This window comes from Melospiza georgiana, chromosome 28 (assembly GCF_028018845.1).
Source record: "Melospiza georgiana isolate bMelGeo1 chromosome 28, bMelGeo1.pri, whole genome shotgun sequence".
Classification (NCBI taxonomy): domain Eukaryota; kingdom Metazoa; phylum Chordata; class Aves; order Passeriformes; family Passerellidae; genus Melospiza; species Melospiza georgiana.
The window spans coordinates 1,537,245-1,553,351 of record NC_080457.1 but is presented as its reverse complement, the minus strand read 5'-3'; the positions used below and the strand labels follow the sequence as shown (position 1 = coordinate 1,553,351).

Here is a 16,107-nt window from a genome sequence, read left to right as displayed (position 1 = left end):
CTTAAAGAGCTGTGATCTGCTGCAGCCCGGAGCAGCAGGGGAAATGAGGGGATCTGGCTGATCCACCCGTCCCTATCCCATCCCGTGGCCTCTGCCCTCGGTCGCGGGAAGCTGAGGCTCGGGAGCGGCTCCCTGCACCTGGCAGAGGAGCACAAGGCAGGTGTCTGCCCGCCCACGCTCGGGTGTTTGTTTGCTTTCCATCTCCCCGAGCGCAGGGCGCCCACGGCGAGGTGGCACCCCAACCTTCCCTGGTTCTGTGACAATCCCAGGCCCCAGCACTCTCACACCCCGGGGCGTCTGCTTTCCATCCCGGCACACCAGGCTCCCTCCTCTCCCCCCTTCCCTTGCTCACGGAGCACAGACCTGGCACGGGGAGAGCTGAGCTGGGAGCCAAGTGTATTTTCAGCCTGGGAAAGCAGGCTGGTGCAGGTGTGCTCCATCCAGCTCGGATCCTCGCTGGTGATTTTTGAGCTCCTTGGCTCCTTTTCTGCCCCATTAGTGGAGGAAAGGAGGTCTCCAAGGTCATCAAGATCCTGTAAGTTTCATGAAAATTGCTTTCTGGAGAAGAGGATTAAAAAGGAAGGAAAAAATAGAGCCACGCTGAACACTGTCACTGAGGGAGTGCAACACACACTCAGCACTGGTCAGACATCAGAGAATCCACACAGGAGCTGAGTTTGTCCTGCCGGGGACACGAAGGTGGATGAGGGTGCCCTGAGCTGTGTCCAGAGGCACACACACAGCCCAGGCCCACCAGCCGTGCAGAATCCAGAGGCTCCTTCAGCACAGTCCAGGCTGTGTGCAGCAGGTGGGATTGGACACCAGCCAACCTTCCACACGGGGCCAAGGTCCACGCAGCAGATGGGATGGGGTTGGCCACCAGGCTGCCTTCAACACAGGCGCAAAGTCCACCCAGGAGATGGGGCTGGACACAAGGTTATGCCCAGTCCAGCCCGGGGGGAGGCTGAAGGTCCCACCTTGAGCTCCACTGGAGCCTCTTGGCTGAGATGGAGGGCCTGGGTGAGACTTTTGAGGGCCAGCTCGTGCCCCAAGGGCTCTGCCAAGCCAGCAGCAGTGTTTTACAAGATAGCTTTAAACCAAGGATGATTTCCCTTCCCCGTTGTGATAACATCTGGAGAGATTTTGCTGCCTTCTGCCTTCTGCATCATGCCTGCAGCTGAAATTAGGAGGCTCAGCGAAATCACTCCCTAAGGAGAAAAAAGAAACGTAAAAGCAGAAAAAAAGGAGGAGATTCCCCCTTAATTCACAGAGCTCCTGGAGGGGAGCTCAGGAGGCAGCAGGTACCAAGCTTGAGGGGCTGCTTTGCACCCCCCTGCCTGTACATGGAGCTTCCAGAGGAGATTTGCTGTAAAATCACATTAATTCAAAGCAAGAAACACTCTGGGCTCCTTTCACCAGCACAAGGACCCTTGGGGAATCAGAAGAACCGATTTTTTGGGATTTTTAGGTCCATGTTTCCCCTCAGGAAGGCGGCTGGGGGTTCCCACACCCACAGCCCCGTGGTGCTGGTGGGGCCTGGCCAGGGCAGGTCTATTCTTAGCCGGCGGGTGGCCGGGCAGGAGCAGGCAGGGTGCACGGGCTGCGTTCCTCGCATTCCCCTCCGGGGGACAGCGAGCGCCTGGAAAGGCGCAGCCACAGCTTGGCAGCAGCTGGGGCCATCACAAGGGGCCACCGTGGGCAGGACAGAGGGGCCAGGTGGCCTCGGGGGGGTGGCAGGGGACAGGAGTTGTGGAAGGGATGCAGTGAGATGCAGGAGGGGCCGGGAGAGCTCCATCCCCGCAGATCCTTGGGAGCTCAGGTCAGCACCATCCTTCCCTCCCACTGCTCAAGCGGGGCTGAGGGGAGTAAAGGTAAATTTGAGGGTGAGGGGAAGACCCCTTATTCCCCCCCTAAGCAAGTTCAGACTCTTCCCAGCCCCATGGCTCAGCTGGAATTCCCTACCAAGGGGGACAGGGCCAGATCCAAGGCAAATGACGGCGCTACCCTCCTGATGTCCAGCCCTGATGGAGGGGTGCCATCCCCGCCTGTGGCTGGACACACTGGGCACCCAGTGGGGTGCCATCCTCCCCAGGTGATGCATCCAGGTGTGCCAGATGTGCTGACCGCCTCCCCAGCCCCACAGAGCCCCATGGCCCTGTCCCAGGGTGCCTCAGCAGCAGCACCCCAAATGGGCTCTGCCCATGTCCCACTGCTGGTGGGGAACTGTCCCCACCCTTTGGGGCTCCCCCCTGAGCTGGCACTGTCCCACTGAGGCATCCCAGGTGACAGGGAGAGAATTGTCCCCACCAAAAGAGCTGGGAACTCGGCACGGGCTCCTTTCCAGGGGAGTTTCCAGTCAGACAGACCCGCTGCGTGCCGCCTCTCCCTGCTCCTCCCTGCAGCATCACGAGCTCTCGCAGCCTGCAGGCCCCATCCATCCTCCTGGCAGGTGAGTCACGAGCCTGCCCCGTGCCTCAGTTTCCCCTGCCGGGCAGGGTGCCAGGGGGATGCCATGACCGGAGTGGCCATGGCCCAGAGCAGAGTCCCCCTGGCATTCCCTGCCACTCACAAGTGGAAGTGGCTTTGTCAGGAAACAACGTCCGTGACTTGGTTTAATGTCACCGAGTCCTTTCCAGATTTGCAGTCTCCCAGGGCTGGGAAGGCCCAAGCTGATGAGAGTTCGATTTGGCTGCACATTTTTACCTTTGTTTTGGGCTTTTGTTTCATACTTAACAAACAAACAGCGCGGAGGTGAGAGCCTGAAAAAACGCATCAAGACTTGGAGTGGTGAGGCAGAGAAAGGAGCCAAAACAAGGAGCATCCTTCCACCTGCAAAAACAAATTTACAGCCCAAATTCCTCCATCCCGTGTCAAATCCGTGGAGCATCTTCCAAAGGTGAAGGGCAAGGCAGGGGCATGAGCCATGCCAGGCAGAAGGACACCTGAGAGTGCCTGGGGACAGTCCTGGTGGCTGGAGGCAGCTTTGGGCACCACGAGAGCCCCGTCTCTCCCTTCCCAGCTGTGTTTGCAGCGTGGCTCTAATTACAGAGAGAGGCAGAAATGTCGCGTCTCGGTTGGCAAACATTTCTCCTGGCAAGTGCCAGCCGGCAGCTGCCATGCTGGCATCCAGGCGGGCTCCCAGCCCCTCCATCCCACACCTCCCACCATAAATCCACACCCCGGTGAGGCTGCACTCCTCTCCCAACGTGCCTGTGCAACCCCTCGCTGAGCAGGTGATGATTTCCTGCGCAGATCAGAAATCCCAGGAGCAGGGAGGGGGAGGACACCCTCGGGAAGCACCCAGGTCTCCTTTGCCCTTGGAAACCAGGTAATCTCCCACTGATTCCCCAGGGTGTGGGAAGGAAGGGGAAAAAAAAAAATAAGGGGAAAGGAGTAAAACCTCCAAAACGTTCAGTGAGGAGAAAAAGGAGGAGGAGGAGGAGGAGGAAGGGGGGGGGAGAAGTAGAACTGAGTGAGGGAGGAGGAGGAGGAGAGCAGGGCAGGGAGAGAGAGGATTACTGCTCAGTTAAATTAGAGGGAGCCCTTCAGCTGACTCGAACAGCAGGAGAATTTGCCCAAAGACCCCAATTTTTCCAATTTGGGATAAAATGTAAGCGCGGGATTAACTACAAGCATATGCTTAAAACCCAGGGAATTGAAAGAAGCCTGGGCATAGAGTGCTCCAAAGAGGGCAGGGCATGGAGTGGCAGCTGCATGGGTGACCTGGCCCTGCAGGGATGCACTGAGGGGCCTGGGGAGCTCTGAGGGGACTGGAACAACCATGGGTGGCACTGGGAGGCTCCTGGAGCTCGGTCAATAATAACCTGGAAGGGAATGACATGACTCAGCTCCAAATGCAACGTGGGGAAGAGGGCTGGTAGGAGAGGCTGGGACAAACGCCCTGCTTGGAGAAAGGGGGATCAGAGGGGCCCCACGGCTATGGCTGGAGCAGGACAAGCCTTTCTGGAGGGACGGGGCTGTTCCCTGCCCCAGAGCTGTGCTGGTGCCCCCACCCTCCACTCCGGGGACCCCCCCACCCCAGAAAGGCTCTGGGCTGGCACGTGCCCTTTGTGTCAGACTCATCCTCCTGCACGTGATGTGCCCATGAACATCCCGGGCTGATTTATGGGATGAGAGGAGGGCAGGAGGCCAACCTTAAATCCTGGCTGCCTGGTGATTAATAATCATAATTACTATCATATTAGCTGTAGTAGTAAGGGTTTGCTTTCCCCTGCAGAACTGGTCATCCAGGAATCTCAAAGAGGTTTCACCAGGCCAGGTGACCAATGTCCCTATTTTCTAAAGGAAATTGCGGCACAGAGCTGTCTCCCTTGAGTCACACAGTATATCAACAAGAAAACAGAGAAGGCAGGAGTCTGGACTCTGTGTCCCTCTCCCTCCCCCATGCTATTAAGCTGCATCTGTGTAATATAGAGCAAAACATCCTCCACGAGTCGCAGTAAATCACGGCAGAGGCAGTGTGCAGAGTGGATGGGGGGAGATAATGGGTTTTTCACCCTCTTCAACAATAGAACAAGTTTTTCTGCGTTAGGGAAGGCTGACTTCTCTGAGAGATGGAGATAAAAACAGCACTGAGCCTCCAAAATGGGCTGAAAGGGCACTTGCCTCACTCACTTGCAGTGCTGGCCAAGGGACGGGAGGCAAACCAGGCAAACCATGCTGTGGGTCGAGTGCCCCACTGGCATGGCCTGCTCCACATGGACACCACTGAGGTGCACTGGAATATTAATTGAAAACCCCAGCAAAACACTTCTGTTGATGATAATGGACCATAATCCTCTTAGAGCAATTTCATGCCTGAAAAATCATGCATAACAAAATAATAATAATAGAAAGCCCCTGAGTGGACACTGTCCTTAGCAGTGGGCACAGGAGAAGAGGGTCAGCCAGAGTGGATTTCTCAGGAAGGAAAGGGAGCTGGTCCCCTTGGCCTCCACCCCTGAGGTGGGCAGAAGAACTGAATTGGGTCTAGGTCTGAACATCTCAGCATCACCATGGAACCCTGATGTCCCACAGAAACCCACGAGGGTCCCCATGGTCTACAGAGCCCATGGGGCTTTCTGTGACCCCACAACCCAGGAACCTGCTGTATTCTCCATCCCCAGCAGAGCTCCCAGAACACTCTGGACTCTCCACGTCCTTCAGGGTTCTCAGGACTCTCAGGACGCTCCGTGTTCCCCGAGGATTTTCCGTGCCCGCAGAGCCCTGTGCCAGGCAGGGCCGTCCCCTGCCAAGCCCCCCGCCCCCAAAAGAAGCAGCCGGTGTCCCCCCCGTCCCGCCCGCCCCTTCAGCACCAGCTCGGCTGGACAGCGCCAGGAGTGGGGCCGGCACCCCCGGCACCCCAGCACACCCGGACCTCCTCCTCGGGACCTCCGGGAGCGCCCTGACCCGTCCCCCGGCACCCCCAGGATCCCCAACATCCCGACAAAGCCCCTCGCTCCCCTTCCCTTGCACCCCATTCTCACCCTCCGACCCTCCCTACTCGGGCTGCGCCCCCTCCTCAGCGCCCTGTGCTCTGCTCCTGCCCCCCTGCACCCCCAGGCTGCCCCCTCCCACCCCTGCACCCAGCAGCGCCCCCTCTGCTGCCCCTGCAGCCCTGCATCTCCTGCTGCTCCCCCGCAGCACCCCCTGCACCCCCTGCACCCCAGCATCCCCTGCACCCCGGCATCCCCTGCTCTGCACCCCCTGCACCCCGGCATCCCCTGCTCTGCCGCCCCCAGCCCCCCAGCTCTTCATCGCTCCCTCCTCCACCATCCTCCTTCACCATCCCCACCCGGCAGCTCCCGGCGCTCCCGGTGCCTCCTCCTCCTCCAGCACCCCTCTCCAGCACCCCTTTTTTCAGCACCCCTTCCTCCAGCGCCCCCAGCACCCTTCAGCTGCACTCCCACCAAATCCCCCCATCCCCAGCAGAACCTCCAGCTCCAGCACCCCACTCCCTCCAGGACTCTGCCAGCACCCCGAGGACCCCATCCCCACCCCTCCACGCCCCGCAAGGATTTCCCTCCACCCCCAAACCATTCCCCAAAGCCTCTTTCACCTGTCAGCACGCCCTGCCCCGGCCCCTCAAGGCTCCCACCCCCGCACCTCCAGCACCCACCTGCGCCCCCGGCCCGCCCCGCGCCCCGCCCCGGAGCCCCCCCCAGCCCTCGGGGCCGTGCGGGGGCGGCTGCGGTGCCGCGGGATGCCGGGGGGTCCGGGGGAGCCCCGGGGGCCGCCGGGGGGTGCGCGCTGCCCGGCCGGCAGCTGTTGCTGCTGACGGCTCCCCCCGGAGCCTCCGGCCGGCCGGGGCAGCGGTGACTAAGCACTTTGGGGGATTTCTACTCTTTATTATTTTATTCTATTATTTTCTCCCGCTTTCCAGCGGGTCCTCCCCCCTCTCTCCCCCGCTTCCCCCTCCCATCCTCATCTTCCCCGGCCGCCCCCGCCCGGGGCCGGGCGCGGCAGGGCGGGCGGAGGGGTTCCCCCTTCCGGCCACCGGGAGCATGGGAGCCCCGGGCCGGCTGGGCTCCAGAGCTCGGTCAGCCCTGGGGTGAGGCGGAGCGGGGCCGCGCCGTGCCGTGCCGCGCCGCTCCGGGGCCGGGCCGCGCTCCCCGCCGCGCCCGCGGCAAGTTCCGCCGCTCCCGGGGCGCGCCGAGCGCAGCGGAGCGATGCCGGTGCGCCGGGGCCATGTGGCCCCCCAAAACACCTACCTGGACACCATCATTCGCAAATTTGAAGGACAAAGTGAGTACCGCACCCTCCGGTGCCGCTCCGCTCCCCCCGCGGCCGGGGCGCCCCCCAAGTTCGGAGCGCGGCGGGGAGAGGAGGGGGGAAGGCGGGAGGGTGTCCCCGGGGGCGCGGAGGAGCCCCTGTGACCTCCCGAGGGGGGAGAGGGTGGGCGACAGCCAGGCAGCGTCCCCGCGGGTATTTACAGACAGGGCGACACCGGGGGACGGAGCCGCCCCGGCCTCGGCGTTTCCCGGGGGGATCGCGGTGTCCCCGGGCTGGTTCGGGGTGCCGGGGCTGGCGGGGAGGGGGTCCCGGCCGGCTGGACGGGGGGACACGGTGAACCCCAGCGCAGTCGGGCTCGCCGCTTGTTTGCCTTCAACTCTGCGCTCTCGGCGGCCGCCGTCCCTGGTGAAACGTTGCCATTTGCTGTTGCTCCGAGTAATCCCTTTATATGAATTTTGGGGCTGGTTTCGTGTCAGATACGGCGCAAAGTCCGTGCACATAGGGGAGCACTGGGGTTTGCGTGTGCCTGGGTGGGGGCGCGGGGGTTCCGCTCCCGCTCTCTGGGCACCCCGATAGGGATGGGTCCCCCCTACAATGCTGGGGGTGACGGGAGGGGGCCAGGGCGCCGGGGTCCCCCAAAAACTGAGCTCGGGGGGCTGCTGTGGGGTGCAGCCCCCACTGCCCCGGCTCGCTGTGGGGTTTTTTTGTGCGTGTCCAAGTTTCCCGAGTGGGCAAATTCCCTGGCGCTGCCATCCCTGCAGGCTCTGCGCTGCCTGGCCTGGCGGTGACTGACGTGACCCTGGGGATGGAAAGTGAGAAAAACTGTGCCTGCTTCCTATCAGTTCCCCCTGGGAAGCGGCGGCTGGGGAGCAGCGGGGCCAGGCGGCGAGGCGTGACGGGAGAACGGAGCCAGACCCCGCTCCGTGCCCGCTCCGTGCCCGCTCCCTGCCAGCCATGTCGGGCACCACCTGGGTTCTGCCCAAACATCGCCCCACGCTCCCCCGCGGCAGTTTCGTGCTGTGGCAGGTGTTGGGAGGCAGCAAACCAGCACACCTAATGCATCTTTGCTACAGGCAATGGGTTCTCAGGTGCCTGTGGGTGCCTTCATCCCCAGCACCGCAGCTCCCATGGGTGCAGCTGCTCCTGGTGAGTCCCCGGCGCAGCCAGAGGGGCCCAGCTCTTCCCTGCCAGGGCTGGGACCAAGGGGAAATCTGCAGGTGAGAGCAGGACAGAAAGCAAATTGGGGGTGAAAAAACCCCCCCAAGGAGACCTGGCTCTGCAGCTCCTTCCCACCGTGGTCGTGGTCACATCCCTGTGCTCAGCACAGCTTGCTCCGGCGCCCTGCCAGCCCTGTAAATCCTGTCCTGCGCCAGCCCAGCCGGGATCCGGGCTGGATCCAGCCCATGGAGCTGACCCTGGATGGGGGAACTGCTCGTCACAGGTGGGGAGTGTGCCCCAGCAGCAGGGCTTTGGGAGGAGATCCCCTCCTAGTGCTGGCAAAGCAGTTTGGAGGTAGAAGGATCGGGAAGGAGGAACTGGGAAATGTTTGTCTGTGGTGCTTTGTGCTGTTTGCAGCATCGGCACCAGCCCTGTGTGGGAAAGAGAAGGGTGCCAGAGGGGGAGCCCCCAGAGAGGGCTACCAAGGGGCTGCCAGAGGGTGGAATGAAGCAGGAGACTTGTGCAGCATCCCTGGGGACTCAGGTTTTACTGGGAGGCATCCTGCAGAGCTGGGGCCCTGCAGGTGCCGTTGGGGACAGCCCTGATGTGCCTGGGAGGGGTCCCCCCAGCCCAGCACTCGGTGCCACAGCTGTGCAGAGGTTCCTCTTGCGTTTGGGTGAAATTCCCCATGAGGCTGGAGTGCAGCAGGGTTCTGGAGCACGCAAGCTGCAGATGCCATTCCTGGGTAATCCAGGAGATTAATTGGGGTCTGGGCTGGGAGGCAGCCTCCAAATGGACCCTCTGCTCAGACCTGCCTTTAGCTCCAGCCCGGAGCTGATGCCAAATGCTGAGGGAGATGGTGCTGGGAGGGATGTGGCACCACATAAGCATCCAGCTCCCTGTCACATCCCAGCAAACCTGTCCCAGAGCCCAGCACTCCCTGATATCCTTAAAAAAAACCACAAAATCCAACCAAATCAGAGCTCACCCCAAGATAAGGATGGAAGTGGCTCCATGTGGGCTGGATGACGTGAGCTGTGCAGCACTGCCACACAGCCTGGCAAGGCAGCAAGTCTGACCTCAGCCCAGCCTAGGTGGCTGCAGCACCAGGAGGGAATGGGGCAGCACCACTCTCTGCCTCAGTTTCCCTTTTCCTTCCCTTGAGCACTTTACTTTTTGAGCACAGGGGCCACAAAGCCCAGGAGAGTCTGGATTTCACCTTCAGCCCAAAGGCACAATTGCCCTATAAAACATTAGGAGAACCATTAATGTGATGGGTTTCACCCCTGCTTCCCATGAAGCCAAGCCTTACACTCACTCCTCCTCTTGCCCCTTGCCTGACTTCAGTCAAATCTGAGCAAGGGTGGAAAGTCTCTGAGATAACTCAGGTCCCTGATAAGCTCCTGGGAAGGGACAGAGGCTGCAGCTCTCCCCTGTGCCTGCAGTGCCGGTCAGGGACAGATTGCCCATTAGACAGCGGGTAGTCCCCACATGCCTGTGGTGAAATGTCAAGGCTGCAGGGATTGGCCAATCCCAGCAAAACTGCCTCTACTGAGAACCCCCCCTTTGTGTCCCCCTGTCCCCACAGCCACAAATTCGCACTGAAGTGGGGACACTTCTCTCTCTGAAGAGCAGAGCGGTCCTGGCACCGTGTGGGCTGAGGTCAGCCGCTGTCCCCAGTGTCACCTGTCCGCACGAGCCCCGCAGCGGGGCGACACCAAAACTCCCAAGCTCGCCCCCCACCACCCCTCTAAGCCTCGTGCTGCCTCTCCTGCCTCCCCGCAGACCGCAAGTTCCTCATTGCCAACGCCCAGATGGAGAACTGCGCCATCATCTACTGCAACGACGGCTTCTGCGAGATGTTCGGCTACTCGCGCGTGGAGGTGATGCAGCAGCCCTGCACCTGCGACTTCCTCACGGGCCCCGACACCACCAAGAGCTCCATTGCCCAGCTCACCCAGGCCCTGCTGGGCTCCGAGGAGTGCAAGCTGGAGATCCTCTACTACCGCAAAGACAGTAAGAGCCTCTCCGTGGGGTGGGCCGTGGGAAGGCAGCGGTGGGACACAAACGCGTCAGGATGCGCCCAGGCTCGGGGCTTTGCTGAGAGCACCCCCGTGGTGGCTCCTGGTGGGATGGAGGCATCTCTGCTGTCACGGAGCACTCTGGGACCTTGAGCAATAGAGGGTGTTGCCAGATTGTTTGGGAATCAGGTCATTTGTGAGCCCTTGGGGGCGGCTCGTTGCTCCTGGGACAAGCTGTGTCGTTGCTTGTGGGATCCCCTGCGCCAGGAATGAGAATCCATGGAGAAGCCAGGCTTGGGCACAGGGCTCCCGGTCTGTGCTCTGAGATGAGATGAGACAGACCCCCCATCTCTGCTGAGAGTGGGTGCAGCCAACAGCCTCAGAGCTGCCTTTCCAGTGAGCAGGATGCGGCTGTGCGTGCACAGATGGAATTACGTTAAGATGAAAATGAAGCTTTGATGGAAAATACGAGTGATTAGTTCTAATACGGCAGGAAGTTAAATAAATATTTAGTGCTTGATGCCGCAAAACAGCAGTGGCCAGGGCTCCCAGGGGCAGGGAAGTGCAGGTCTGGTGCTCACAGGAGGTTAAAAATATTCAGTGTTTCCTTTTTTTAACCTATGGAGCTTTCCCATTACTTCAGATTGTATTGATGGGGGTTGGCCTGAGCACAGGGCTGCACCCCAATCTGCTGGCAGCCAGTTAGGGGAGAAGCACTGGAAGGAAAAGGAAGGAGCAGGCAGGAACCCTGGCTCCCAGCCCAGCACCCTATCTTGGGGTGTCCTGGCCTCCCTCCCAGACCCTATCATCTCCCGGGCTGGCATCCAGGTGCCAGCGTATCAGAGTTATTCACTGGCAGCACCTCTGCGTGTTATCCCGGCGTTATCCCGGCAGGACCTGGCCCTGTGTGGTGGCAGGATCAGCCGCTCGCTCGAGGCTCTTCCTCTGGGGCTCTCCTGGGTGGAGAGGGGCCATGAGTGGTGCCAGGGCTGGGTGCAGGTGCCCCCCTTCAGCAGCTGCAGGGCCTGGCTGGCGCCCAGGGCAGCGCAGAGACGTGGCACACGCCGTGCCCCTGCTCCCATCCAGTGCCAGTGCCGTGCGCTGGCTGTGGCAAGGACAGCCTGTGCAGCCCTGGTCCATTCCCTCCCTCCCTCCCTCAGGATAGTTTCCCATTCCTTCCCTGGGGACTACTTGGCTTGTGAGCCTGATGCATCACCGTGCTCCCTGCTTTGAAGCATTCCTGCTGGGCTCACGGGATGCTCGGTGCTGTCCTCAGAGCCCTGCTCTTCCTCTAGGCCATGGGGAACTCTCATTGCAGCTCTGAGCTGCTTTCTTCTCTTTTTTTATTAAAAACGAGGGGGGAAAAAAATAAAAAAAAAGCCCAGAAGCAAACCCTTCATGTCTATTTTTAAAACCCAGCCCCACCAGCAGCATGCTTTTCCAATTGTTTCCCCCCAGCACTCAGCCTGCGACCGCTCGGCCCATTATAAATGGGTCTTATCGGCGAAGAAAAGGCTTTTGCATTATAGGGAGCTGCTGCTTAATTAGCCAGCGGAGCTCCGAACCTGCCTGTCCTCTTTTTCATACCAGCAGCACCAATCTCCAGCCTCGACCTGCTGTTTATTACTGCGGTACTCCCGGCTCTGCAGCTCGTGGGGTTGTTTCCTCGCTTTCCTGGCTGGCAGAGGCAATGTGAAACCCAAAATCTGCCCGTTGGAGACACCCGAGCAGGGCCAGGCTGGGATGGAGGGGGGCAGGTAGGAAGGGGCCACCCAAGGGTGCCTGGGGTCGGGCAGGATGCTGAGTGATGGGGGATGCGTGTCCCTGGGGACAGCCTGGCTGCTCGGTCCCCACCTGGGTGTTTGTGCTGTCATCACCTGATATAAAATATAATTATATAATTATAAACAGAGACAAACGAGCCAGGGGTGCCAACAGTGAGCCCAAAATGGAACCTTCCTGTGGGGGAAGGTGGGACCAGCCCAGGTAGGGCTGTTGTCCCTCCCTGCCATGCCAGCCCCAAAAAGGCCTTGGAAAGAGGGAAGAGGCCGTTGGCAGCGCGTGTGGGCTCTAATCCCCAGCTCAAAGCTGGGAGATCAGTGAAAAGTTAATTTCCTTACAAGATGCTACACAGCTGGAGCTGGCCCAGACAGGGGGGTCAGCACGGGATCAGCTGCAGCCACAGCAACGAGCAGCCGTGGCCCCCAGCCCTGCAGACACACTGTGGCCCGGGGGAGCTCAAATCCTCCAGCATCCCCTGAGGATGACACCCAGGAGCTGAGCTGCACCCAGGGGTGGCTTTTCCCTCCCCAGGTGGGGATGTGCCTTGCAGTGAAGCCACTGGGCAGGGCTCACGGGGTCCCCAGAGCCGGAGGTGGCCACAGGTGCTGAGTGCCACGGTGCCAGCATGGCCTGAGCAGCAGCAGCTGGTGGCACTGGCTCTGCTTAATCTGCGTGAGTATGATGCTGATGAATAGGAAAGGGGAGATGTGGCTGTGACAGCTGGAGCAGCTGCTGGGGCAGCCCCGGCCCCTCCAGCCTGTCCTTGGCTGGGCAGAGCCCACAGCTCGTCCCCTCCAGCAGCACTTCGTGTCAGTCCCCATGGAACTGGGATCAGGGGCTGGCATCAGGCCAGCAAACTCATAACACTGCTGCAGAGGCCAGGATTTTCCCCTGGGAGGGATTGGGGTGCCCTGTGCCACTCAGCATACCCCCCAACAGGTCCCCATGGGTTGGGAAGTGCCACCACCTCCAAAGGGAGCAGGGGCACTCATGTGACACGTCCCCTGTGTCCCCAGCCCAGGGCACATCTGGGGCACTGCCCCTCTCCAGCAGCTGCTGCCAGCAAGCCTGGCTAAGGCAGGGGGATGGATCCAGCCAGGGTTTCTCCATGCAGCTTTGTAAACAGCTGCATCTGACGTGCCCAACGGAGCAGGAGGGCAAATCCCACCAGCAGCTGCTGCATCCTGGCACTGCCAGGGATGATTTGGTGCTGGCAGCCCCAGGGAGCCTCTGCTGCTGCCCCATGGTGGGGCCAAGGCAGCACTAAGGGGATTTCTTGGGTGTTGGAGGGGCAGGGAGGCACAGCCAGCTGACAAACCCCAGCCCCAAGTGGAGCTCTTGGCTTGTACAAACCCATGGGGTCTATGCCAAGCTAGGGCTGTTTGCTGCTTGCTGTTTGCTTTAAGGGTCAGTCTGTGACCTCGGGAGAGGGATGGACAGCAGAGCCCAGCTCCAGATGGGAACTTATAAACATCCCTCCTCACAGTGGCAAAGGCTCTGGGACCAGAGATCCTGATCTGCAGAGCCAGCTCTGCCACCCTTGGCACGGCTGTGCTGCAGCTCCAGGCACCCCCATTGCCCTGGCTGTGCCCCAGGGCCAGTGTGACCAGGGCAGGGAGCTGGAAGAGACATTTTTCATCCCCACAGATGCTTTTTGCTAGGACCTGATGTCCCATGAACAAAAGGACAGGCTCAGATCATCCCCAGCATCTCTAAGAATGCTGCCTGGAGCAGTTTTTTTTTGTTTTCTTTCCTTTTTCCTGAGATCTCTGCCCTGGCAGAGTTAAGATGCATTTTTCCAACCCACTGTGTTGATCCAGGACCCCTTTTGGCTCCTGAGGATCAGAGCATCCTTCCACCTGCACCGAAAATCACCCTGCTAGGCTTGCATCTTTCTTGTGGCAACATTTTGGTGGGTACCCTCAGCCATTGGCACTCCTGGTTTTCCTTCCCCACTGCTGCTCCCAGCCAGCAAGGCCTGTAAGCACACAAATCCCTGCACGGGGGAACCTCTGTCCCGCTGATGTTACTTAATAAGGTCATTTTTGCTGGCCTGGTGTCCTGGCAGGTTTCAGTCTCCTGATGCCATGTCTGGGTGTGGGGAGAGGGGCCAGGGCAGAGCCTGTGCTGCACATTCCCCCCCTGTGCAGGGGGATGCAGACCTGCAGGGGCTCACCCCAGGTCCCAGGAGTGACCAATCTCCCTCTAGCTCAGACTCTCTCTCTCTCCATTTTTTTCCACCCCACCTCAGGGATTTGCTTTAGGGCCTCCCAGCAATCTGCACTTCCCTTTGAAGTTCCACCCAGCCCCGACACTGATTTATCCCAGGATGGGAGCACAGCTTGGTCCTCCAGGCTCCTCTCTGGCCCCAGAGCACAGCTCTGCTCCATTCCCGTCCCCTCCGTGCCCTTCCCAGCCCCTCTCCTCTGCTCCTTTATATAATCCCACTATAGCTTTAGCCACTGTGCCATGAGACCCTGCAGATTAAATCTCCTGGCCTGGGGAAGAGCTCCAGGCACAGATTAATAGCTCTCTTTTTTAATATTCATAACAATGCTGGCTTGTGTCCGGCTCTGGAAACCCCCGTGTCCTGTTGATTAGTTTAATACTGATGATACTGATGACAATACTGATGACAAATGCATTAACCACCGCTGCCTGCAGGGGATAAGGGGACAGGGAGGGAGGGCCCCCAGCAATGACATTTTTAATGTTATTAAGTGTTGGCTTTTATCAAGGTCAGAAGACACGGCGGGTCAGAGAGCACAAACCTCCAGGCACTCGCTCAGCTTGGTGCTGGAAGGTCAAACCAAGAAATTTAGGGAATACAAGCTCACCACGTTGGCTCTGGGACCTTTCAAACCAGCATCCCTGTCCTAGCCCACCTGCCAAGCCCTGTCTGCAGCCCCCAGGCTGGGTTTCACCCCACATGGGCACGGGCACCCTCATGCTGGTGGCCACAGAGCACGGGCAGGTTGTGAATCCCCCCAGGGCTCCTCCAAGAGATCATTTGGTGGCTGGATAAAATTAGATGGATGGAGACAGATTAGCTGAACAGCTGAAGGGGAGACACAGTGAGATGGATGGGGACAGTGGATCGAGGAGCAAGGATGGGAGGGCAGGCCTGAGGTGCCTCCTGGGGCTGGCTCAGGGCCTGGTGCTACAGCAGGGCCTGGTTTTGGGGAAGAATGATGAGGAGGCTCAGCCTTCATCTCACCATTAGGAAACTGAGTCAGGGCAGAGAGTGCCACGGCTCTCCCAGCTGCAGCCTCTCCACAGAGCTGGGGGTACCCCAAATCCTGGGGAATGCCACGTCTTTGGGCCAGGCTTAAGGGAATGTGCTGCCCCCATCCCTGACCCTGATCCTCCCTCGTTCCCTTGACACCTCCATGCTGTGCAATGTGGGTCTGAGCAGGGCTGAGCCTGTTGGGGCCACTTTTGGGGTGATTGCCCTGGTTTTGGAGGGGGATTAGCTTTTGGCCAACCCTGAATTGGCCAGGCAGTTAGACTAGATTATTGCTGCAGTTCCCTCCCAACAGAAATAGTCTATTTTATTTAATTTAAGAAGGGATCAGTGAGGGGCTCACAGTGACATTGGCCAGGGCTGCTCAAGCTCAGCACCTCCCAGATTTGCAGGATCAAACCAGGCACCAGCTGCCACCCAAACCCACCCCCAGCCACCTCCCAGCTGCTCCTTATATCCCTCCAACTGGATGTAACTGGGCCCAGTTTTCAGCTGTTCAGCACTGGCCATGGGATTAACCCTTTCCAGGGCCTGCCAGGATTCAGGACCCCTGAGAACAGCTCAGACCCCATCCCCTCCCACTGCCATGGAGGAAGGAAGGACCTGAGGCAGTGAAGGAATTCAGGAGGGCAGAGCACCTGAGCCAGGTTTGGGCTGTCTGGATCAGAATTCCCACTCCCTGGGGTTGATGGCTGCCCACTCCAGTGAACCTTGTGGGTTCCAGGAAGTCAGTGATGCTTCAAAATCACCCCTGGGGGGGGGAAAAAACCTCCTCATTTCTAACACACCAAAGGAGAAAGCATCCCTGAGCGGGCTCCCCTGCACACACCACTGCCAGCATCAGCACTGGCAGAGCTGTGGCATCCTGGGGATGGCACCGTGTCACCCACCAGGCATGTGCCACCTCACAGGGCATCTCCTCATCTCAAGAGCCCTAAAAACCCTGACAAAGGGAGGGAAAGGAGCTCTATCCTTCCTGCCCCACACAGAGGTAACCTGTCACGTGCCGTGCAGCCCCCAAACAGCTTCACTGCCAAAAATCCACTCTCTGCTCCCCAGCTCACACATTTCAGTGGGTTTCCTCTCCCTTTGGTGAGCAGTGGAGAAAGAGAGAGAGAGCGAAAAAAAAAGAGAGAGAATGAAAGAACAAACGACCAAATCCCGGCTGCT

General features: G+C 59.7%; 1 protein-coding gene across 1 annotated transcript in view; it reads left to right on the top strand.

Moving 5' to 3' along the window:
- The first annotated feature begins 6,668 nt into the window (after positions 1-6,668).
- KCNH6 (potassium voltage-gated channel subfamily H member 6) overlaps positions 6,669-16,107 on the top strand; it is a 33,019-nt gene continuing 23,580 nt past the window's right edge. Inside the window, exons 1-2 of the mRNA XM_058041768.1 lie at positions 6,669-6,744; positions 9,676-9,906. Of these exons, the coding sequence (XP_057897751.1) occupies positions 6,669-6,744; positions 9,676-9,906 (307 nt within the window). The remainder of the gene's footprint in view (positions 6,745-9,675; positions 9,907-16,107) is intronic.